Below are 23,302 nucleotides of genomic sequence, written 5' to 3'. Positions count from 1 at the left end.
GGACCTCAGGCAAGTTCGGAAATAAAGCATTTATTACATAAAGGGGGACACGGTGGGGTGGCCCCGGGTTCCCCACCAGGGATGCAGTGAGGCTGGGTGGGCAGCCCAGGGAGGCTGGGACCCTTTGACTCCCCGAGGGTCCCTGGCACCGCGCCCGGGAAAGGGTGAACACTAAGGCGGCCCGCCCGTGCCCACCGTGGGAGGGTGGCTGGGCTGGGGTCCAGTCCCCCCCCCTCGCCCCTCCCAACTTAAATATGCATAAATAAAAAAGCGTCCAGACTCCAGGGCCGGGCGGCTGCCGCGCCCTCGTGCAGCCCAAAGCTACTGCCGTGTCCTGGGCCACCAGTGGCGGGGCGCGCACAGGCGGCCAGCACCGGCCGCGGAGGTAGTTGGCGTGGGTGGCCGGAGCCAGGGCCCTCACAGCACGATCCACGTGTACCGCTCGCTGTCCGCCAGCACCTTCAGGGAGCACCCTGGGGGGACGCGGCTGTGAGCCACCCCTGGGCGCCCCCTTGTGGGAGTTGGGAGGCTTTGGGGAGGGCCCAGCACTACCTTTGTGCAGCGACTCGTTGGTCATGCGGTTGACGTAGCGGCCGCTGCTCTCGGGCACCAGCCACTTCATGACCATGTCCACGCAGCCCTTGCGGTAGGAGCTCCAGACGCTGCCGCTGAGGGGGCAGGTGGGTGAGTGGCTCTGTGCCAGCTTGGGATCCTGGTGGGGTGCCCGACCGCTGCCTTACCTCGTCTGCCCCTTGACCTCGGTGAGCTCCCCTACGCTGACTGTCTCGAAGATGCCGGTGCCGAGGTCCCAGGCCACCTTGAGGCTGGTGTGATAGGTCTTTGGTCTGCAGGAGGGGAAGGGTGGGGGATGACTGGGTGTGGGGAACCTGGGGTCCAGGGCTCTACGCCTAGGTTCCCACAGCCCTGGGGTCTGCCCCCTGAGAGTCCCCTCCAGCTCACCGGAGCTGGCCCTCTTCAGTGGGTGACGGGAAGGCCAGGAGCAGCAGGCCGATGTTGATGAGAACCTGGTTGGTCTCTGGGCAGACCTGGGTGCGCAGGGCACAGCGGGGAGGTGACCCCAGCTCCGGAGGGCGGCCCCCAGCCAGGACGGCTCTGCCCGCACACCTCCCTACCCCCCACCTCCAGGATGACGATGTCATAGTCACTGAAGGAGCAGAATTGGTGGCCCCAGGTGGCGTCATGGCGGATGACCTCATTGATGACGTACTCGAAGTCCAGTGTGAGCTGCTCCACCGTCAGATACTGGCTCTGGGTGAGGTGGGTGGGAGGGGATGGTGACGTTCCCACTGTGGCCCTGCGGCCCTGCAGCCCCCGCAGCCCTCCCAGCGCCCACACACCTGGACAGCGGTCTGCTCCCGCATGGGGCGCAGGTTGCGGCCGCGTAGGTCGGTAACCACAAAGGGCAGCGAAATCTTGTCGTCCTCCAACTCTGGGGGGGAGGAGGTGGGGAGTGGGGGAAGACAGGGACCCTGGGCCGCCCAGGCCCCCAGGCCAGCTCACTCACCATCCTCGGGCTCGGTGCCCTCGCTGGAGCCCAGCACGTAGTACAGCTTGGTGTAGTTGACATAACCGGGCTCAGGGACAGGCGTCAGGGCAGGGCTGTCCCTGGGTGCTGCCTCCCCACATGGGCTGGGGGCCTCAGAGGACGCCCGGCACCGGCTGCCTGAGGGCCCAGGGCAGGGGGGCGGCCGTGTGTCCTCCTGAGTTGCCCCCTTGGCCTCCTTGGCCCTGCGGAAGATGTCGGCCACAAACTCCTTGGCTCTGGCCACGGCAGGTGAGGGCTCGGGGGTCCCTGGGGCCCGGGCAGGGGCCACCTCGGGACAGAGGCTGGGGAGCGTGGGGGGCGCCTCCGGGCTTCGGGGCCCTGGGGAGCTGGGCAGGGGTGGTGGGGAGGCCGTGTGGTCGTATAGGATCTGACAGAAGCCACTGTCGCCTGCAGGGGGAGAGGTGGAGGCTCTGAGCCCAGCTTCCGTGCATGAAGAGCCAACCCACGGCTCTGCGTTCTAGCTCACCACTACCCCAAGACTTCTCCAGCCCCCAGGGTCCCAGGACTGCATGGACACTGGGCGGGAGGGCACACACACCTTTACCCAGCCCTCTTCTATTGCTTTTGTTCTGGGGACTGGACCCAGGGCTCTGACAGCGAGCAGCAGCCCCAGCCCTTGTTGTTTGCTTGTTTTGATTTTTATTATGAGACAGTCTCACTGGGCTGAGTCCCTAAGTTACCAAGGCTTGGCTGGGGCTCATGACCCTCCTCCTTTGGGCCACCCTGGTGCTGGGTGACAGAGTGCTGGGGTGACAGGCAGATGCTACCAGCCCCGGCTCAGGCAGCACCCTTGTGTATAGAGGACAGGGGGGAGTCCAGCCCTGGGCAGCCATTGGGGACACAGGCTGTGGCAGTTAATGGCAGAGTGTGCCTGCCCATCTCTGCAGCGAGGACCCCAGAGCAGCCCAAGGGTACATGGTCCCAGGCTCGGGGAAGACCTGGCCACGGGGTCATGCAGGGACTACATGGTCGTGGGAGACAGGGCTGTGAGGGCTCAGTGGGGAGCCGCCCTGGGGCAAGTATGGAACCCCGATGGCCAGGACCCGGCATCTGTACCAGGGCTGTCTCCTGGCAGGACCCCTCCCCACCGCAGCCTGGACACACACGCACTGACACTGCCCACCAGGGATCAGCAGGGCACCTGGCCATCCTACCTCCCAGTCCACAGGAAAGGACTCCAGGTGGCCCCAACTCTCCCACCTCGGCTGGGCCTCGAGCAAACTCCCAGGGAAGGACCGGTGCAGGCAGAGCCTTGGGTCACATCAGCCACCAAGGCCGCACAGCGCCAGGGCCCCAACTCACACAGCTGTGAAGGACAGCTCAGGACTGTCCCTCACTTCTACCAGAGGGGTCTGACAGCCTCTCAATGCTGCCGTCTGCAAGGGCTCAGCTGTCCTTTCTTTCACCCTTCCCTTCCTTCCTCCCCCCACCCTGTGCTACCACTGAGCTGCACCCAGCCTTCAGCTTCTGTCTGTCTGTCTGTCTCTCTGCTATATCGGAGAATGAACCAGGACCTTCGGACTGAGCTACGTCCCATTCCAGCCCATTTATTTTTCAATTTGAGACAGGGTCTCGCTAAGTTACCCCCCAGGCAGGACTTGAACTTGGCATCCTCCTGCCTCAGCCTCCCAGTGTCTGCTGGGATGACAGGTGGGGCCACTATGCCCAGCTTGGGGCTCTAATCTACTTCCCGTTTGCCCCGAGAAATCTGCCAGGGTGTTTCTGGGTGCAGTGTTTGATCACCTTGAGAGAACTAGTGGATTACAGCCCTAACCTTACCCCACAGCCTGCCATGAAATACCCCATCTTTGCTACTATTCTCACACTGCTCCAGGGTCCCGATGGTCTCTGGAAACCAACGCCGTTGTCTATGTATAGCATTCTGTTTCTAGTAGCAGCATCTCCATCTACAAACACCACAATTTCTAAGGTGCACACACACACACCCACTCCTCCTCGGTCACTGAAAATTAAGTGACTGCTGGCAGCCAGCCGTACTGTTTTCTTCTAAATAGGAAACTGGGAGTGGGGGTGTGTGCCTGTCATCCCAGCACTCAGGAGGCTGAGGCAGGAGGACTGCTGTGAGTTTGAGGCAGGTCTGGGCTACACAGTGAGCTGAAGGCCAGCCTGACCTGCACAGTGAGACCCTGCCTCAGAAACATACAAACAAACAGGAAACGGGTCTCAGGGACAGGGTCCGGGATGGTTCTGCTGTCCCAGCCAGGCAGCTGCTCAGCTGCATGTGGCTATGTAAACTGAAAACCAGGCCAGTGGCACGAAATGGGAATGGCAGTTCAGGGTCAGGTGAGCCAGCGTGGTGCCCGCTGGCTGCCTCGGAGGCCGGGACGGTACCCCCCACCCCCGCCAGGCCTACCTGCGGCATGCACAGAGACGGCACAGGCCACCAGGGAGTAGCTGGTGTTGAGCAGCACCACCTGGTCCTTCTTGAGCTGGAAGGCGGGCTGGAAGGTGGGGAATGGGTAGACCACCTGGTACTTGGTGTGCAGCATGAAGCCATGACGCAGGCACTGAGCGCTTGGGTCCCCAGGATGCGCCCGGCTGGCGTCCAGGCAGGCGGCGCAGCGGCCAGGGGGTGGCACAGCCACGGTGCTGACGTAGATGTCGCGGTGGTTCTCGTCGCTCATCATCATCATGTTCATGAGTGTGCCGTTGGGCGAGCGGGTACTGGGGGCCGGACGCTGTGCTCAGGACCTTGGACCCCGCCAGCCCTGCCCTCCTCCTCTGCCCACCTACTCCCTGCCCGCCTCACTTGAAGCCGAAGACGATGACCTTGGAGGCATCACTGGGCCACTCACACACCGTGAGGTACAGGTCGCTGTAGATCTCCTCGTCCTGGAAGAGCCGCACCTGCCGGACCTGAGCGGCCCACATGAGAGTCCCAGGGTAGGGGGTCAGGGGTCCCCTAGGCCTGTGGGCACCCCACAGCCTGCCCTCGGCTCAGTCAGGCAGCACCCCTGATGGTGGACATGGAGGCCGGCCAGGCAGGGCACAGCCGAGGGGAGCCCCACACTGCTGTGGGCCCCAGCATGAGCAGAGGTAATGGCTCCCGGCTGAGGCAGGGTGAGAGATCAAGGATCAGCGCAGTCCTCAGGGAGCTGTCTGCCACTTAACCCTCCCTGAGGAGATGGCTGGCTGCTTTCGTTCCTTCTCTCTTGTGGGCAGAGCTTGGGGTTACCCTCGGGCCTTCACATTGAGCTCCATTCCCACCCCCCTTTTTTTCCATTTTATTTTGACAGCAGGTCTTGCTAACTCGTTAACTTGTCCAGGCTGGGTTCAAACTTGCCATCCTCCTGCCTCAGCCTCCCAGACAGCACAGGCTTTCCATGCTAAGCTGAACTAAATGACGGGTACCCATCTGGCAACTGCACATGATCCAGCCGAACCTCCTGGGATGCTCCACCCCAGGGAGGGCCTGCGGCTCGGCTTGGAGGGCCGTGGCCTGCCTGGGTCGTACCAGCTTCAGCTTGCTGTGCACGTTGAATTCCCACCAGTAGAGGTGGTAGATGTAGAAGGAGAAGTCATCATCACCGCTGCTGCTGGTGTAGGAGAGCACGTAGCGGCCGCACTTGGAGAAGCCCAGGAAGATGTGCCTGCCAGAGGCAGGACAGGGCCAGGTCAGGACCCCACTCCACTGTACCCTAGATGATGCCCTACCCCCATACAGCAGCCCCCACCTCACCCCGCATAGAGGAAATCCTCGTCCACGATGTTCTTGAGTGACACACAGACCCTCGGTGGCAGCTTCCGGAAGAGCCTCGGTGAGAGCTGCCCGCTGATCTGTAAGGCACAGCTGGGCTCCTCAGTTGCCCATCCCGGGCGGCCACCTGCAGCCCCAGCCCCTCCCCCCAGCTATGGCTGGGGGAATAAGTGGGACACACAGGGGCCAGGGACTCCGAGTAGAGTGCCTGCCACCAGCGACACAGCCCTGCAGCCTCACCCAAGCCAGCATCACCTCCCTCAGGAACCCCCCACACTGGGCCGCTATGCTGTGAGTCCTTTGCCCGAGGAAGCTGGGGTGAGGGCCACGTCATCACCTGTCCCCCAACCCAGCCCACAATGGGATCTCATGGGAAAGGTCTGCTCCCAGCTGGGTCCCCACTATATCCCGGCCATGGACTCAACTCCTGCCTGATTTCCCCTTCCCCTTCCCACACTCCAACATCCCAAAATGCCACCACCGAAGGACCTCCCTGTGGGGACACCCAGGGTTATCACAGCCACCTGGCAGGCCCGGGGCGCGGGGGGGGGGGGGGGAGAGTGACTGTCCTGCCTTGGATCTGATAGGGGCCAATCCGGTCCCCTCAGGGACAGCTCGGGCTGATGAGGACACAGCCCTGACCGATGGGAGAGACACAACCCCTGCCCCAGCCAGCTCCCAGGCCGAGGGTAGAGACACGACTCGGTGAGGTCCGGTGTGATGGGGGAAGCGCGATCCCGGTCCCTGAGAAACACAGCCCTGCCCAGGCTGCCGCCCCGCTCACAGAAGATTCCGACCCTCGAGCCCCCACCCAGCTCCGCACCCAGGGTCAGGGGAGAGCTCCGCGGGCTCTGGGGCGGATGAGGAGACGCAGCCCGTACCGGGAACGACCCGGCCCTCTCCGGGGAGGCCCCTTCCATTCAATGGGAGAGGCGGTCAGGGCGCAGGACCTCCCAACCCAGGGGCGGTCGGAGGAGCCTGCAGCCAGTGGGCTCTGCACAGGGGGCGAGAAGGCCACGCGGCCCGGTATGCCGCCGCCTCCCGATCGCTCGGCGGCTCTGGGTCCCCTGGCCTCCCCGAGCCCGGCGCCAGCCCCCACCCGCCCTGCCCCCTCCCGGGCCCCGCCCCCCACCCCTCACCCGCGAACGCCCGCCCTCTCTCCTCCCTTCTCCCGCGCGCTCCTCCCCGACGCCGGCGCTCACCTTGACCCGCTCCAACTGCTTGAGGACGTGCTCCCGCCGCCGCCCCGCTGGGCGCTTCCCCCCGGCTCCCCCGGGGCCGCCGCCGCCGCTCCCGGCCCCACTGTTCCGCTCCGATTTCGAGCTGGGCGCCATTTTCACCCCCTCCCTCCACTTCCGGAGCAACCGGCCCCTTGGCCCCACCCCTTCCGCCCTCTGATTGGCCCTTTTCTGGGACGGCCGGCCACGGGTTGGGCGAAAGCCTGAACTCAGAAACGCTTCCCGCTACGCTTGTCCATCAAAGCCCTTGAGACTCTTGATTGGTGGTGATGGTAACAGCCTCCGCCGTCTGTCGCTTCATGCCCGCCCTACATTAAAGATGAGCCAATCATAAGCTCCATTTGCTTTTCTGGGCCAAAATCTTTGACCCGATAGTCCAATGTGCCTGTCTTTCTGGGAGTAGCGTCTTCACGCCCTCTTGTGGCTGGTGGGTTTCCATAGAGACCGCAGGCGGTCCAGCCTATGTGAGAGATGATGGGAACCTGTGGTCCAGAGGAACCAAAATCACCAGCCCGGAGTGGCCCAGGCCAGATGGGCAGTGGCCTAAAGAGCAGCCTTGGGCGGCCAGGCCAGAGCAAGGAAAAGGGTTTTCAAAAAATAATTTTCAAACAATAATAGTGTTTTAAAAGGGCGGGCTAGCGCGAAAGCGATAACATCAATCAGGAATTGCTTCACAGGGGCCACACATGGTTCTGAGTTCACGAGAACTGGGTGCAGCTCTCTCTGTCCTGCTTGTCATACCGATGGTGGGAATAGCAACCCTGGTGTGCTGGTTGCGTGCAAGCGTGTATGCAGTAGGCTTGAAGATGGAGCCTTTATTTCACACGGGAAACTGAAGTTTCAACCGCAGTTTTCCGAAGATCCCACACTTCTGTAGCAAAGATGGATGTCCCGAGGTCTAGGCTCTTGTCCCATTGAAAGAACTGGACAGTGACAACCAATGAACATTAACAGTTTAACGTTTATTAAACAAAAGAAGAAAAGAAAAAAAGAGGAGAAAGAAAAGATGAACCCTGCACGCGAGACAGGCCACCACCAGAACAAGAGGGCAGTGGTGAGGAGGCCCGATGGCTCATCTGTTATACTGTCTTTTGATTTCAGGATTTTTCGAAGCTGCTCTGTGCATGCGTCCAGGCCAAGGTTGACAGCTTTATGCCACGCCCAGTTGCTTAGTCCTGATTGGGCATGACTTGACAGCTCTCTGTGATTGACAGTTCACGCCCATTGTCCATCCTGATTTGCCACCCCCTAATTCGATGCCAGCTCTTATGATGATTGTTTTTCCTCCCCTCTGTTTCCTCTCTATTTCTCTTTCTTCCAGCCTCATGAATTTATCCCTTCGGTAAATATTAACTGAGCATGTACTATATGTTGTACTTTACTTAAAAAACAAGACCCCATGGTGAAAAGCGGGGCAAGACCCCAAGATGACAAACGGGGCAAAACGTGTTTTTTAAAAGAAGCGCTTTTATTTTAGCTGGCCCAGCAACACAGTGCAGATGGAATTTGCAAAGCTGTGCAACTGAGTTAGAGTTTTGACTGATTTTTATAGTTCATTTATGATTAGCTCATTGATCATTAAGTACATAGTGATGAGAAACAGAAATAAGGTGGGCCTTGTTCCCCTTTGCTTGAGGTAAGAAGCATTTCACAGTGGGTGGTTAGCCAATTCATAGCCCTTGGTCTGCCAATTCTGGGAACATTTGTCTCTCATAAATGGAACAATGGTTGACATAGCATCATTTGTCTCTTACAAGGGGAACAAAAGTTGACATAGCACACAGGTCACTAAGGTGGGGGGGATGATGCATTACAGAGCAGCAGAACGACGTGGTCAGTTAATTTATAACTATGTGGTTGGTGCTTGGTTACTAGGGTAATGAGCTCAGTACAGAATGACAATCTTACTAATAACTACCTTTTTAAGTAACTATTTTTGTTTATCTTTTAATCAATTATTTTAATTTTTAGCATTTTAGTATAACATTCCCCACTGATTTTTGTCAGTGAGCCAAATCATTGGCTCGTGGAATTTTCAAGCAGTGGTATTTGTTCATAAACTTGTGTCCTTAAAACCATGAGTTTTATTGTTTGAACCTGGTCTTTGACATAATTTACTAATCTGTTTATAATGTAAGGTCCAATTGTTAAACAGGTAAGTAAGATTAACAGAGGTCTGGAGGCTGCTATGATTAACGTTGTCAACCAGGGAGATAGAGAAAACCATCATTTAAACCAATTCTGTTTAGCTTGTCTGGCTTGTTCTCATTTTTGTAGCTGTCTTTTAAGGCTGGCCATATTTTGTCTCATAACCCCATAATGATTGGCATACAAACAACAATTTTTTTTAATGCCAGACAGAGGCCTCCTTTCTTTAGGAACAGGAGATCTAGACCCTGCTGGTTTTATAAAACCATCTCAGTCAGTGAACTTAAAGAATCATCTAATTTGGAGACAGAGTCACTAAGGGCTGTTAAATCTTGGTCAACGAGTGTATGTAAGTGTCTATAATTTTGGTCTTTTGACTATTAGGCTGGACACTCTTAAACCTATTGACCTTGTTATCTCAATTTTTAGTAATACAGTAATCATACAGGATTTTTTTTTGTTTTTACCGAACTCTAAGTCAAAGCTAGGAAACAAGTGACTCTTACCATTATCTCTAGAGTACCAATATACTTGGGGAAAGATATGGACTACTATGTAAAACTCAGGGCACTGGGTGAACAGGTGATGCATGGAACAAGGAGTTATATTAGAAGTACAGGCAAACCAGGCTCCATTGGGAGAAACAAGGTGTTGATTTGCAGGATAGGAAAATGTATAAATCAAAGCTCAAGAGGTAGGATTACAGAGTGCAGCATAAGGGGAAGTGTGCAAGGAGTAGGAGGCAGAGTAAACACAGGTTCCTGAGCACCCTGTACATTGTCCAGTGTGAGCAGGGGCTTAGCATCCCACCAACAAAAGGTGTCATCTATACAGGAATTTAAAAGTTGATTTGTCATAAGCAATGTCCAGAGGTGAGAAGGGGCTAGAGATGTCACAGAAATCGCAGAGGGCAAAAAGGTCTCAGGAGCAGGAAGTCTAGTGGAGGAGAACAGAAGATTGGGGTCTCCAGAGTGAGGAGGTAACGACCCCCTTTATTTTTTTGTCAAGGAAATACAAATTTACAACCCCAATGTCTACAAAAGTATTTTATCTCTATGGACTGTGAACACCTATGATCAGAGGCTGGCTGTTGCTTTTGGGGACAAACATACCAGCCCGTGGACTGTAACTTTTTTGAATACGTAGGTCCCTGTAAGTCTCTATTAGCAACCAATCAGGCAGCATGATATGCAAACCCAACAACATTTTTTGTCTAATTTTTGCTGGGATGTTAATAGGGAACATAAATTTATCTTAATTATCTCATAGACAGTAGCATTGGCTACCAATAATTTACCAGTGAAATAGTAATTTTGAGTTTTAAACAGTGGGTTACAAGGTATCTCCTTGGGGTCTTTATAAGGAATAGCACTTAAGAACAAGATTATCAGATACACTTGGCAATCTTAAGCTTTAAAGAATTCTTGGAGGGAACAACAGTCCACTTATCTGTAGGTTGATCGCTGTCAGAGGCCAGAACTGGCTTGAAGTGGCAATGATGAATCGAGGCAGGCTTTTTCGTGACTTTGATGGCAGTCAGTGCTGAGGACCACGGTGTAAGGGTTTTTTTTACCATGGTTTGAGAGACTCATGGTGATGTCTCTTGATGAGTAGTGTCCTAGGTTTCACTGCAGGACGTTCACAGACTGAGTAAGCTTCGATAACTGAGGGATAAAGAAATGATCTCAAAAAGAGCAGCGAATTTTGATCCTCCCATGTGAGTGGACTTATGAGCTTGTTGGATGAGTTTTTATCTCAAGGCCTTGCAGAGGAGGACTCAATTATCAGGCAGTTGGTACCAGGCCCCAGGGATATCAGACTTTGCTTGGAGTTGAGCTGCCAAATGTAAGTCTTTTTGAGTACAAAAGGGCTCTGACAGAGTGGGTGGAATCAGTAGCAATGTCAGGATTGTCTCAATCCCCACTGATTTTGTGGCTGCTTTTTGGGTAGCTGCGTCTGTTAGATTATTTAATAGCCATATTCCTTGGCATCCAAATGGCAGCTAACAAATCTAAAACTTGGGGAGCATTTTTATCTTTTGGCTCCCTTAAGTCAATGAACCTCATTCCTGATAAATGGCCCCATGAACATGGGCAGTAGCAAATGCATATCTGCTATCAGTCTGACAACTTGAGGGCCTCAGTGAGGGCAATGAGTTCAGCCCATTGGGCTGATGTTTTTGGCTCCAAACTTTGTTCCCATAGAATCTGAGAGTCTGTGACAGCGGCTCCCACGACCTGCTTACCTTGATAGATGTGACTGCTTTCATCAGAAAAATATGATGGAACTCCGGACAGTGGCTCATCTGTCAAGTCTGGTTGAAGCCCCATGAAATGATCAGAAGGGCAAGGAGAGGTCATCATCAGGCAGCTGAGTATCTGGATTTAAAGACACTGTCCCCTTGAAACTGATGGTAGTCAGATCGAGAAGTAATGCCTGATAGGCAGCCATCTGTGTGGTGAAGCTTTGATGAGAGTCTCCAGGGAACGAGAGGAGATAATTAAAAGTTTTTGTCCAAATGTCATCTTCTGGGCCATTTTTATCAGGAGGGCCACCGAGGCAACCATCTGCAGGCAAGGCAGCCATTGGGCTGCCACGTTATCAAGTCTCTTGGAAAGATAGGCAATAGGCCTTTGCCATGGTCCTAAACTCTGGGTCAGTACTCCTTTTGCTATCCCTTGTTTTTTATCAACATAGAGGGAAAGAGGTTTTTGCAACTTTGACAGAGCCAGACCTGGAGCGTCTGTTAAGGCTGATTTCAATTGCTAAAAAGCCTGGTCTCATGAGTCTGTAATCTAAGGCAGGCAATATCCTATGACTCCTAGAAATTCTCATATATGCTTTTTAGTCACAGGAACTGGAATCTGTTGAATGGCTTGCATCAGCTGGGAGGAAAGAGTCAGTTCTAAGCAAACTCTAATAACTAACTGAGGGGTATTTTTTTAAATCTCTCAAGTCTTTGCAACTTTCGCTTAATATCAGGTGCCGAGAGTTACAAAGGTATTATTAATGGCCCTTGCCTTTTTAGGTGCTACCAGATCTACAGGTGTACAAATGTAATAGGCCTCTAGCAATCTCTCCAGAAACCCCAAGGGAGACTCATCATCTAATTGTCTCACCTCTGTTACCTTGGACCAATTGGTGGGTTTTTTGGCAGCCCTTAAAGGCTTTTGAGAACTGGCGATACTGAACGAGAGCCTTCTTACCTCTGGTTGTTGGATCAGGGCGGGACAAAGGGAAAACCTGGTTCTAGCATTCGGGATCAGAGGACAGGTTTTTATTTGGAATGTATACTGTTTTTTTTTTTTTTAATCCCACAACATGAATTTTTTTCTCTCTCTTTTACTGTAAACAAAACCTGCAAAATCTGCTGGCAGTCATCCCAAGTGGGGTGATAAATGGAGAAGACAAATTCCAAAAGAGAAATAAGGCCCTGAGGGTCCTTAGAAAAAGGCGGGTGAGGAAGAGGAGTCCAGCAATTCTGAACACTGATAGCTTCTAGTCCAGATGGGACTGAGAATTACAGCCCTTTTTAATTTTTATTTTTATAGGCAAATATATTTTATATATGGTCAACACTGACTTTTTACCATTATATAAACTTGGGATGACAAAGGGTTCCAGTTTGTCCTTCCCTTTTTAGAATATAATCTTATTTTAATGGAAACATTTTATAGTAAAAGTTTACTGATCCAATACTGTCAAGTTCTGAACACATTTGTTTTTCTGTTGCTGTTTATTACCCGTCAATTACCTTTTTTTCTAGCTTTTTAGACATTAAAACTTTTAACAAAATCCTTGAAGTGACTTTCTTATTAGTCTAAAATATATTAAATCATTTTATGTCTTTTTACCACCTTAAAATGTTACACTTTAAAAACTGTAACTTTTTAAACTGGCTCAATAACAGTATGACCTGGCTTTATTTGGTAAAGCCAATATGATTCTAAAAACCATAAACATATATATGTATTGTTATATATTTATATTTTAACCAGAAAAACACTTTTAAAGGCATGCCAAGGTTGTACATAATCAGTTGAGGAGTAAAACATTAAACCAGGCGCCACAAAAGACCAATATTAAAGACACAAACAAAGGATTTTCTGTCCATGGTTCGGCGACCTAAAGGGAAATAAATTTTCATTATGACCCTTAAGTTCAATAAGCCGCATGGAACCTGCAACAGTAGTTTAAGAGAAAAAAGAAATCTAAATGTTAGTACTGAGGTAACAGATTCAAATGAACAAATGGCTCCACCGTAAAAATATACCAAGCACAAAACCAAATGGATAAAAAATCCCAAATCCCAAATGGGCTAGAAGCCCTGTCCCGGAGGGCGTCCTGCTCCGGTGCAAAAGGAGCCATCCAAGCTCCTCTGCAACTTCAAAGGTGTGCACTCAAATTACAAAGAACAAAAGATCCAAACACTTACAGATGTTTCAAGCCGATCGATTGGTGAAAAAATTTGGGGAGGGGTCCCCATGTAATCCCGGACGAGCCCCCAAATGTTGTACTTTACTTAAAAAACAAGACCCCATGGTGAAAAGCGGGGCAAGACCCCAAGATGACAAACGGGGCAAAACGTCTTTTTTAAAAGAAACGCTTTTATTTTAGCTGGCCCAGCAACACAGTGCAGATGGAATTTGCAAAGCTGTGCAACTGAGTTAGAGTTTTGACTGATTTTTTATAGTTCATTTATGATTAGCTCATTGATCATTAAGTACATAGTGATGAGAAACAGAAATAAGGTGGGCCTTGTTCTCCTTTGCTTGAGGTAAGAAGCATTTCACAGTGGGTGATTAGCCAATTCATAGCCCTTGGTCTGCCAATTCTGGGAACATTTGTCTCTCATAAATGGAACAATGGTTGACATAGCATCATTTGTCTCTTACAAGGGGAACAAAAGTTGACAATGCACACAGGTCACTAAGGTGGGGGGGATGATGCATTACAGAACAGCAGAACGACGTGGTCAGTTAATTTATAACTATGTGGTTGGTGCTTGGTTACTAGGGTAATGAGTTCAGTACAGAATGACAATATTACTAATAACTACCTTTTTAAGTAACTATTTTTGTTTATCTTTTAATCAATTATTTTAATTTTTAGCATCTTAGTATAACACTATGTGCAAGAGACTAGCAATCCAGAGGACTGGAAGATAATCAGTAAGAAAACAAAATACAAGTTTCTGAGTTTTTTTTAAAACTTTTAAAAATTCTTATTAGTACATGTTTGGAGGCCACATTTCTTTATTGAATTCCAGGTAGAGTTGGAGAAGGGACAAGAAAGCAGGGCAGCTGGAGCAAAGTTTGGCACCATCCAGGGAAAAATATCCCACTAAAGACCAATGTGGAGGGAGGTCAGTGGCTGAAAGCTCATCATGGGACTTCATCTTTGTGCAAAGACTAAAATGTGCTGACCATAACTAAGGTGCTCAGAAGAGGGGAAATCAACACAGGGTATAATGGTGCAAGCCTATAATCCCAGCACTCTGGGGAGGCTGAGGTAGGAGAACCTCAAGTTCAAGCCCAGCTGCTAGGCAAATAAGCAACTTAGCAAGACTCTGTTTCAGAATTAAAAAGGGCTGGGGCTGCAGCTCAGTGTGACAGTGTGAGGTCTGGGTTTTATCCCAGTACTAGGGAATAAAGAAAAATATGAATGGACAGGAAAATGAGTCTGGGGTCGCATAGGTGAGTAATAAACTTAGATTTAATCTGAAGCATAAAGGGAAGCTTTTTGGAGATTTTTTTTAGAGGAAAATGATGGGAATTGATATGAGATTGAAAATATGATATCATTGGAATCCCAGGATTTAAACACCAATGAATCCCTACTGATATAAATATCTTTTGTCTTTTTCGTTTTTATCGGTGCCAGGGATCGAACTCATGACCTCACACTTGCAAGGAAGGCACTTATGCCGCTGAGCTAAATCCCCAGCCCCAATTTTTTATATAAATATCTGAGTGAATAAATAAACAGGGAAAGGAAGGACCAAATTCTCTCATAGGTGTCGAGTCAATAAACTGTACAGGGAATTAGGAGATATAAAAACCATCATAGAGCCCCACACATGGCACCTACCTGTAGTCTCAGCTACTCTGGAGGCTGAAGCAGGAGGATCATTGAAGCCCAAGAGTTTGAAGCCAGACTGGGCAACATAGTGAGATCTTGTCTGAAAAAGAAAAAAAATGTAAGTGGAGGAAGAAAATCAGGAAAGGAAAGGAGAGAAGAGGAGAGGGAGGGAGGACAAGCAAGACGGAGAGGAGAACAGGGGAAGGAAAAGAGGGGAGAGTCTAAGAGAACCCTTAGTTGGGCTGCATGGCGGTAACTGCAGTAGGCAATGCCCATGTGTGCTCAGATTAGTGGACGTGGGCTGGGGATGCAGTTCAGTGGCACAGCGCCTGCCTGGCAAGCGTGAGACCCTGAGTCCGATTCCCAGTACCCCCACGCCAAAAAACGTAAGATTAGTGGATGAAACTTTAAGGATTTTGCCTCTCCTATTGCCTCTTCCAAAATGTTAGTAATTATTGAGAGATGTTAAACCTATGTTTGCCAATTGTTTGATATTTGGTATCATGGACCAGTATGATCACAGATAGATCCAATTTTACTTATGTAAATCAAATTACTCTAATTTTTTTGTTGTTATTGTTTGTTTTGAGACAGGGTCTTGCTATGTAGTTCAAGCTGGCCTTGAGCTCACTTTGTAGCCCAGGCTGGCCTTAAACTCATGGCAATACTCCTGTCTCAGCCTCCTGAACAATGGGATTACACCACAGCCAGTGGCTCAAATGAACCCCGAGAGAATGTCAGATGTTTGTTCCACTTTGAGAATATTCTGTAAAATATGTGAGCAAGGTGTCAAAGGCATGAGAAGGGAAAATACAGACACTGTCACCTGTCACAAGACAGTAAGGAGATAGCATAGCGGAATGATGTCCTGGCTGCGCCCCTGGACCAGAACAAGGTCCTCAGAGAGAAAATTAGCGAGACTGAAAACAGAGGCGGGCTTGGTGGCACCTGCCTGTAATTTCATCATGCAGACGGCTGAGACAGGAGGATCACCATGGGTCAAGGGCAACCTGGGCCACATAGAGAGTTCAAGGCCAGACCGAACTACACAAGGAGACCCTGTCTCCAAAACCAAAGTGAATCAAGACAAAAACTTCCCAACTAAGAAAATATAAAAATAAAAAACTTCCCAAGTGACTCCAGATGTGGCGGCGGTGGTGGCAGGCGTCCTCGGTCTTGTTTGCTGTTATCTGCTGTGTGTTCCGGTACGGGCTGGGGGCCCAATGTGAGCTCAGGGTTCCGAAGATTTGAACATTCTTAGCCCCAGGCGGCCAGAGAGTCAGCAGGCACGAGACAAGCTCATGTGTGTTCTGCTCCGCCGCACTTGATCTTCGCCGCAGGTCGGAGGCCCCGCCCCCGCAGCGTCAGCGCCATAGAGGCCCCGCCCCTCGTGACGTCACGCCAGGGATTAAATTCCAGCCCGCGAAGTTTTGGGAAAACAGTCAGACCCGGTCCAAACCACAGGATGCACCAAATAGAACCAAGTGCGTAATTCTTTGGGTTTTTTCTGGCTTTTTTTTTTTTTTTTTGGCGGGGGGAGTACTACGGATCGAACCCAAGATCTTCGTGCTCCGTTCTGCTGATCTCCAGCCTTATTTTTATTTCTTTTTGCTCAAGACGGTCTGGCTAAGTCATTAAGCTGCTTAGGCTGGGTTGAAACTGACACCCCTCCTACCTCAGTTAGCCTCCTAGAGGCGGCGAAGACGGGCGCGCATCACCACCCCTGGCCTCTCCAGTGACTGGGGTCCTCTGAGACCACACAAGACACCTCGACGCGCAAGGGATGACAGCCGCGGGACAGTGATGAGGAGAGGAGTCGGTAACCACCGTGATGTACAGTTTGGCCTTGAATCCAGGCCGTGTGATAAACACCTATAAAAAACAGTTGGGAAGTGAAACCCAGCTTTGACTTTGGCTCAGGGTGTCAAAGGGCTTGTCCATGGCTGGCCTGCTGGTGGCTGGGACCCCAGGGAGGCAGACATCAGGGCTCAGGGGTGTGGGAGGGGAATCTGCCCACGGCATGGCATCAGGAAGTGGAGAGGGAAAGAGATGCATAGCTGTAATCTCAGCACTCAGGAGGCTGAGGCCGGAGGATCACTGCTCATTCAAGGCTACATAGAAAGGCCTTGTCTCAAAAAACAAAACAAAACAAAAATTACAGACTGGGTCCTCAGCCTGGGCTACAAAGTGAGCTCAAGGCCAGCCTGAACTGCATAGCGAGAGCCAGTCTCAAAAAGACTAAAACAAAAAAGACTTGGTCCTGAGTGAGGTGCTGCTGGGAACCAGTGAGACTTTCATGCTGGGGTGCAGTGTGTGGGGGTATTTAAATCAGGGGAGCTGTGGCGTCTCTCTTTTGCTTCTGGGTCACAAGGGGAAGTGTTCCCTTTTCCCTAAGAGCCCCCACTGTGACCAGCAGGCCCCCAGAGACCCAGACCACAGGGTCCAGCTGATCACCACTCACCACCTCCCAATCTATGAACTGAGTACCTCTTTCCTGTTTTTCTTTCTTTCCTTCTGTCTGTTTATTTACTTATTTATTTGAGTGCTGGGGGCAAACCCAGGACCTTCACACTGAGCTCCCTCCCAGCCCTTTTTCATTTTTTATTTTGAGACAGGGTCTCACCAGGTTGGGCTTGCAATCTTCCTGCCTCAGCCTCCCAGAATACTAGGATTAGAGGCCTGCACTACCATCCCCGGCTTTTTGTTATTTTTGAGACAGGGTCTCAGGGTGTAGTTTAGGCTGACCTCACCTCAACCGAAGTGTCCTCCAGCCTCAGCTTTCAAAGGGCTGGGATTTCAGGGGTGCATCACTGCACCCAGCTCAGACTTTCCCTCTATATAAGCTGGTGGTCTCAGGTATTTTGATGGAGGGATGGAAATCAAATGTACACCTGGAACTTCCATAGAGGGAGGAGACAGATTATCTGCTCAGAGCCACCAGAAATAATCAACCCTACCAATACTTTGATGCTGAAAAAAAAATTTTTTTTGGTACCAGGAATCGAACTCACAACCTTGCACTTGCCAGGCAGGCGCTATGTGGCTGAGCTGTGTCCTGGCCCCTGATGTTGGGTTCCTGGCCTATGGAATTGTGAGAATTTCTGCAGTGTAAGCCACCCAGCCTGTAGTAATCTACCATGGCAGCCGTGAGAAGGGAACAAACTGAATGATGAATGCCAGGAGAGGCAAAGACAGACGGAGAAACTGTCACAGGCCAGAGGAGATGACAGGGGACACAGTCATCCTGGGCCAGAGAAATCGGCTACAGTGGTAAAACTAACTTTGACATGAAATATGTAGTTAAATTTATAGCCTTATACAATGTTCACTTCCTGGTTTCGGTAACTGGACAGCTCGCATTTATGGGAGGTGTTAAAATTGCAGGGGGCTGGATGAGGGTGTATGGGAGGACTCCCCAAATTACTTTCACAACTTTCCATAAGTTTAAACCTTTTTTCAAAATTAACAGTTTAGGCTGGGTGTGGTGGTGCATGCCTGTCAACCCAGCATTTGGGAGGCTGAGGCAGGAGGATGGCTGCGGGTTTGAGGTCAGCCTAACTGCACAGCGAGACTCTGTCTGGTGTGTCAGAAGCCTGGCTGCAGACCTGAAGCCCTCCTCCTCCTCTTCCATCTCCAACTCCACCATGGGGCATGGGAGTCTGTGTCACCCCTAAGAATACCCCAGGGTACAAACCCAGGCTCCACCAATCACTTCCTGTCATCCCTCAAATCACTCCCAGCAGCGCCTCAGGTCCTGAGGACAGAGAGGGGAAGGACTTGAGCCCCAGGCACTGGGACTGAGATCCTGGAGAGTCAGCTTGAGGTCTGGGACTGTCACCTCCTCCTTTCTGTCAGATTCTCCACCCTGAGGGGATGGCTGTGGTCAGGGGACAGCAGCGTTTAGCAGTCACTCTGCTGGGAAGGTTTGTTCACACCCCCAGATCTATTTCTCCCTGAGCCCTCGGGGTAAAGGAGGAAGCTTTGGTTTGGTTTCCAGCTTCTGGAGGTTCAGTCCACGGCCAGCCAGCGGGCTGGGGGTGGGGAGCACCCTGGGGGTGGGGAGCACCCCAGGGGTGTGATGGCGGTGAGGACAGCCCCAGGGAGGAAGGGGCCCGGGCCCAGTCCTCAAGGTCACACCTCTGGGACCCACACACCCACCCCCGAGTGAGTTTTACTGGTTTCCTGGGCAGCTCCCTTGCCAAACTGTCACCCCCAAAATTCATGTGCTGAATTCCTAGCATGTGGCCTTGGGCTGCACCCCTGGTACTGAAAAAGAAAAGCAGGGAAGGAGGAGGGAGGTAGCAGGTGACCACGTCTGGACCAAGCAGCCCCTGTGAGCCAGCAGGGGTGCACGCTCCTCTCCATGGAAACCCATTGCGGGTGTGGTCCCTAGGGTAGTGGCAAGAAGGGGTGGTGGAGCCTGGGGGAGGTATCTGAGGGCCAGCCGGGGTGCTGACTTTGTCCCCAGTTCTACCCCAGGGCGTCTGAAGTCCCAAAGCCCCAGGCTCACCTGTGGGAAGCTTTTCGCTCCTCCTGGCATTCACTGTATTTCCTTTTCCACTGGCACCCACCGTCAGTCCATCCATCCATCCAGCCAGCCAGCCAGCCAGCCAGCCAGTTCCATCCCGAGTTCCTGGAGCTCGTGGCCTGCACCGGAAGTGGACAGCTTGCAACTGCCCAATCTTGGACCCCCAGACCCTCAAACTGGGAGCTAAACCTCCTCTTACTAAGTATCCCCCCCTCAGGGTAAGTGTTACAGTATCCGAAAGTGGACTTAGGCCGTGCCTTTGGGGCTCATTTCCACCAAGCAAAGACAAAGCAAGACAGGGCCAGGGTGTAGCTGAGGGGCACAGTGCCTGCTGGGCAAACACCAAGTCCAGAGTTGGATTCCCAGTGGGGGTGGGGGGGCACGGACAGGAAGACACAGTCCCCTGTGCACCAGGCAGTAGCTTTGCCATGCCAAGCCCCCAAGATACTCAGCACTAAAATCCAGCTGTGCATGGTGGTACACGCCTATCATCCCAGCTGTGAAGGAGGCTGAGGCAGGTGGGTCACAATTCCAGCCCAGCATTCCCACCAAGGGACGGAAGCTGGACTACGCTTGCGACCCTTGCTGGGGGCACAGGCATGCACCCCCACCCCAGGCTCCTTCTCTCCTCTTCACAGACAGCAGGGCCCGGAAGTTTATCCAGAGACGCCTCCTTCTCCCAGTCATGGGGCACAGCTCCTCTCACGTGCACGCGTGTTGGTTACAGATGACAGGAGCACACACGCACATGTAGACCACACTGTGGACCGTCTGAATCGCATACCATACGTGGAAAATAGGCCCGAGACAGATGACACAAGCAAATGGAACTAGAAATTATCATTTTTCCCCATACCACTAACTTGGTTTGTTTTTTGTATTTTTTTTTTTCCAGTGCTGGGAGATGGAACTCAGGGACTTGCTTATGCTGGACAAAAAAGTCCGCACCAAGCCATTTTATTTATTATTTACTTATCTCTTTTCTAATTTGAGACAGAGTCTTGCTGGGTTACCCAGGCTGGGCTCACACTGGTGATGCTCCTGCCTCAGCCTCTGGAGTAGCTGGGATTACAGGTGTGGGCTATCAGGCCCAACACCAAGCTGCAGGGGTTTTTTTTGTTTTGTTTTGTTTTTTACTAATATACTTTATTCTTTTGTTAGTTTGTTTTTGAGACAGTGTCTCGCTATGCAGCCCAGGCTGGCCTCAAATTCATAGGGATCCTCCCACCTCGGGGAACCATGTAGCTGGTGCTGCCCAGGGAGGTGACACCTCTCACTCGAAGGCTGAAACAGTCAGCAACCCCTCTGAGTCTGATGTCTGTTTCCACTGCTCCCGAGGCCCTGAGGGCCACAGCCCTGCATCACCAGTAACGCAGGTGCTGCTCACTGGGTCACAGGTGTCCCCAGCAGGGTCACTGCGGAGGCCAGTAGAAGCCAGACATGGTGGTGCATGCCTGTCATCCCAGTACTCGGGAGGCTGAGGGAGGGATATCACAAGCTTTAGTCCAGCCTGGGGAATTTAACGATTTAGCAAGACCCTGTCTCAGCATAAAAAATAAACATCGCTGCAGAGCCCGGCATGGTGGGGGACACTAATACCCCCAACAGTGGGGAGGCTGAGGAGGCAGGAGGATCATTGTGAGTTCAAGGCCAGTCTGAACTGCACAGTGAGATGAGACCCTGTCTCAAACACCTCACAGAAAAGAGGAAACGTGACAGGGATGGAGCTCGGTGCATGGCGCTGAGTTTCATACACACACAGAGTTTTATCTTTTTGTATCTGTGTTTTTTGAGAGACTGTCGGCTTTGAACTCACTATGTAGCCCAGGCTGGCCTCGAACTCGTGGTGATCCTCCTGCCTCAGCCTCTCCAAATGCTAGAATGAAGCCATGCACCCCCATACCCAGAGAGAAGCCTGTTTCTGCCTTGGTCAGGGTGGATCCCCCCAACCATGGGAAAGAAATCGCATCCCCGCAAGCAGCAGCGCCCTGTGCTGACTCCACCCCGGCCCTCCCCCCAGTCTGCGCAGGCGTCCAAACCCCAGCCAGATCTCCCCGCAGGAACCTCAGTTCACCCCGCCGTCATGGCTCCCAGAGGCACTCCTGTGTGCCTCTACTGCGTCCTCCCGCTCTGGGCTGTGAGCCTGTGTGAAGAAAAAAATCGATTTCATCGGGGCGGGCTACACGCCTGGCATCCCAGCACCCGCCCGAGGCTGAGGCGGGAGAGTTGCAAATTCAACCCAACCTGGGCAACTTAGCCGGTTTCAAACAAACAAACAAAAAAAGAAAGAAAAACAGAGCCAAGGATGTCGCTGAGTGCAAGATCCCTATGTTCAATATCTAAGCAATTAAAAAAAATAATAAATGGCTGTCAGTCTCATGTGGCGTTAGGAGCTGTGTTCAGCCATCTTATTTATTTAATGTAAGGACCCCCCTTTCACCAGAGGAGAAAAAAGGAAGGGATTAAAGTGCCAGTCAGTTCAGGGGTAGCATGTCCTTTTTTGGTGCTGAGGACACAGTTGCTTTATTTTGGTACCAGGATTTTCTCAACGCCTGATCCTGCACTTGCCAGGTAGGTGATTGTGCCTTTGAGCTTTGTGCCCCATTCCCACAGTTTGCTTTTATCTTCTTGTTTCACCATTCATGACCTCTATTCTCAAAGTAACGTCATGGTCCTCATGGTCGAAAGTGGCTGCTGGAGTTCCAGCAATCACATCTACGTTCCAAAAGCAGGAAGTAGTGCACGTCTGTAATCCCAGCACAGGAGGCTGAGACAGAAAGACTGCCATGAGTTCGAGGCCAGCCTGAATTATATAGCAAGACCATGTCTGGGGGGAAAAAAAACCCAAAACAAACAAAAACAAAATCCCCTCAGCAGGAGGTAGAAAGGCACACACACACACACACACACACACACACACACACACACCCGCTTCCCTCACTCACACACACACACCCGCTTCCCTCAAAGTTGTTCATATCACTTCTGCCGTACCTGGGCCGCTAGAATTGAATCATTTGGCCACAGTGGGTACAGAGGAGGCTGGGAAATGTGGCTGTTTTTCCAGGAGCCATCTGTCCAGGCAAACATCATAATTTACGGAGCCAAGGGTTATCAGCTCCACGCAGGTGTAACAGGGACTCATGCAGTGACCGCAGGCTGCACAGGTCATATGGTGGCCTGTCCTCTGGCAATGTCCTTTTAGAGTCTGTCCTGTGGAAGCCTGGCACAGTGGCGCTGTTTCTTGTGATCACTGCGCTGGAGCTGAGCCGAGATCAGCGCCTGAGCCGGGCGGAGAAGAACCATTTCCCGCTGGGCAGAACAGGGCAGTGTAGGGCAGGGCCCAGCTGGGCGGTGCAGAGGGAGGGCCATGTGTTGCCAGGAGACAAAAACAAGGCCAGCAGCCTATTCCCATAACTGATAAGCATTATAGCCAATCATCACAGCCCATGCTTTGGCCACTGGGATTGGTTCTGGGTGGACACGTGCCCAGAACTAAGCCAATGAGATTCCAGCTTGGTATTTTCCGCTGAAGTGGGCGCGGTCGGCAGTTCGCGATGGGGCCATCCGGCGCTGGGACTTCTCAGGGTCCGGGGCTGGAGGAGCCGCCTGGAGAGCATCGCTCGAGTTCCCGAACGCAGCTGTCCGTGGAGGACAAGGAAGACACATACCCCTGCCTTCTCCAGTCCTGCAGCAATAAGCGACCTCGCTCAGATTGGCCGTTTCCTTCGGGCTCTCTTGCATTGCTGGAAGAACCTGCCAGAAACCCCGCTGCCCAGCGCCACTGCAGGAAAGGCCGAGGTGGCCCTGCCTTGCAGCCGCTGGTCCTGCAAACAGGGCCTGAGTGGACCGTGGTGGCTCCGATGGCCAGATGCAAGCTTTCTGCTGCCCTGCGGGGTCAGACAGCGCACGTGCCCCGCTGACCTTTCCTCCTTGGTGGCTGCAGGGTTAACACTGACACCCCATCCCACCCCACTGTGCTCCTCTTTGACTTCCTGACAGGGTCTCTCCAGGTGGCCCAG

At 52.1% G+C, this 23,302-nt stretch overlaps 1 protein-coding gene and 1 long non-coding RNA gene across 5 annotated transcripts; both read right to left on the bottom strand.

The window, feature by feature from the left end:
* Positions 1–14: 14 nt before the first annotated feature.
* On the bottom strand, positions 15–6,645 carry Dcaf15 (DDB1 and CUL4 associated factor 15). 2 transcript variants are annotated; one of them, XM_063228482.1, is made up of 12 exons: positions 6,488–6,645; positions 5,268–5,365; positions 5,043–5,178; positions 4,338–4,444; positions 3,942–4,252; positions 1,526–1,954; positions 1,359–1,450; positions 1,141–1,269; positions 961–1,046; positions 741–845; positions 553–668; positions 15–473 (listed from the first exon to the last, which is right to left on the bottom strand). In XM_063228482.1, the coding sequence occupies exons 1-12, from the start codon at positions 6,617–6,619 to the stop codon at positions 418–420; spliced, it is 1,797 nt and encodes a 598-aa protein (XP_063084552.1). In that variant the 5' UTR covers positions 6,620–6,645; the 3' UTR covers positions 15–417. The 2 variants fall into 2 exon arrangements, with proteins under 2 accessions (XP_063084552.1, XP_063084553.1); XM_063228483.1 differs by lacking the exon at positions 6,488–6,645 and adding an exon at positions 6,167–6,309.
* An 819-nt stretch (positions 6,646–7,464) lies between these two features.
* LOC106027327 (uncharacterized) lies at positions 7,465–22,832 on the bottom strand. Of its 3 annotated transcripts, none has more exons than XR_010040343.1 (6): positions 22,275–22,832; positions 21,345–21,423; positions 19,263–19,399; positions 14,762–16,624; positions 10,917–12,796; positions 7,465–10,335 (listed from the first exon to the last, which is right to left on the bottom strand). It is a non-coding gene; the product is annotated as an uncharacterized LOC106027327 (long non-coding RNA). The 3 variants fall into 3 exon arrangements; XR_010040342.1 differs by having other exon boundaries at positions 7,465–12,796; positions 14,762–14,852; positions 16,428–16,624; XR_010040341.1 differs by having other exon boundaries at positions 7,465–12,796.
* Positions 22,833–23,302: the final 470 nt, after the last annotated feature.

The sequence above is a fragment of the Cavia porcellus genome, unplaced genomic scaffold (genome assembly GCF_034190915.1).
Source record: "Cavia porcellus strain 051 isolate PalLab524CR breed Dunkin Hartley unplaced genomic scaffold, mCavPor4.1 scaffold_17, whole genome shotgun sequence".
Classification (NCBI taxonomy): domain Eukaryota; kingdom Metazoa; phylum Chordata; class Mammalia; order Rodentia; family Caviidae; genus Cavia; species Cavia porcellus.
Note: the sequence above shows the minus strand (reverse complement) of the source record. Positions and strands in the feature narration are given on the sequence as shown.

What these genes read in the sequence shown, in the direction of transcription:
- Dcaf15 (XM_063228482.1), bottom strand. Translation starts at nt 6,619, where the DNA reads ATGGCGCCCAGCTCGAAATCGGAGCGGAACAGTGGGGCCGGGAGCGGC. An exon ending in GAGGATTTCCTCTATGCGGG is followed by an intron (nt 5,179 to 5,267) that starts GTGAGGTGGGGG and finishes TGCCTCTGGCAG; the next exon opens with GCACATCTTCCTGGGCTTCT. An exon ending in ATGACATCGTCATCCTGGAG is followed by an intron (nt 1,047 to 1,140) that starts GTGGGGGGTAGG and finishes CTGCGCACCCAG; the next exon opens with GTCTGCCCAGAGACCAACCA.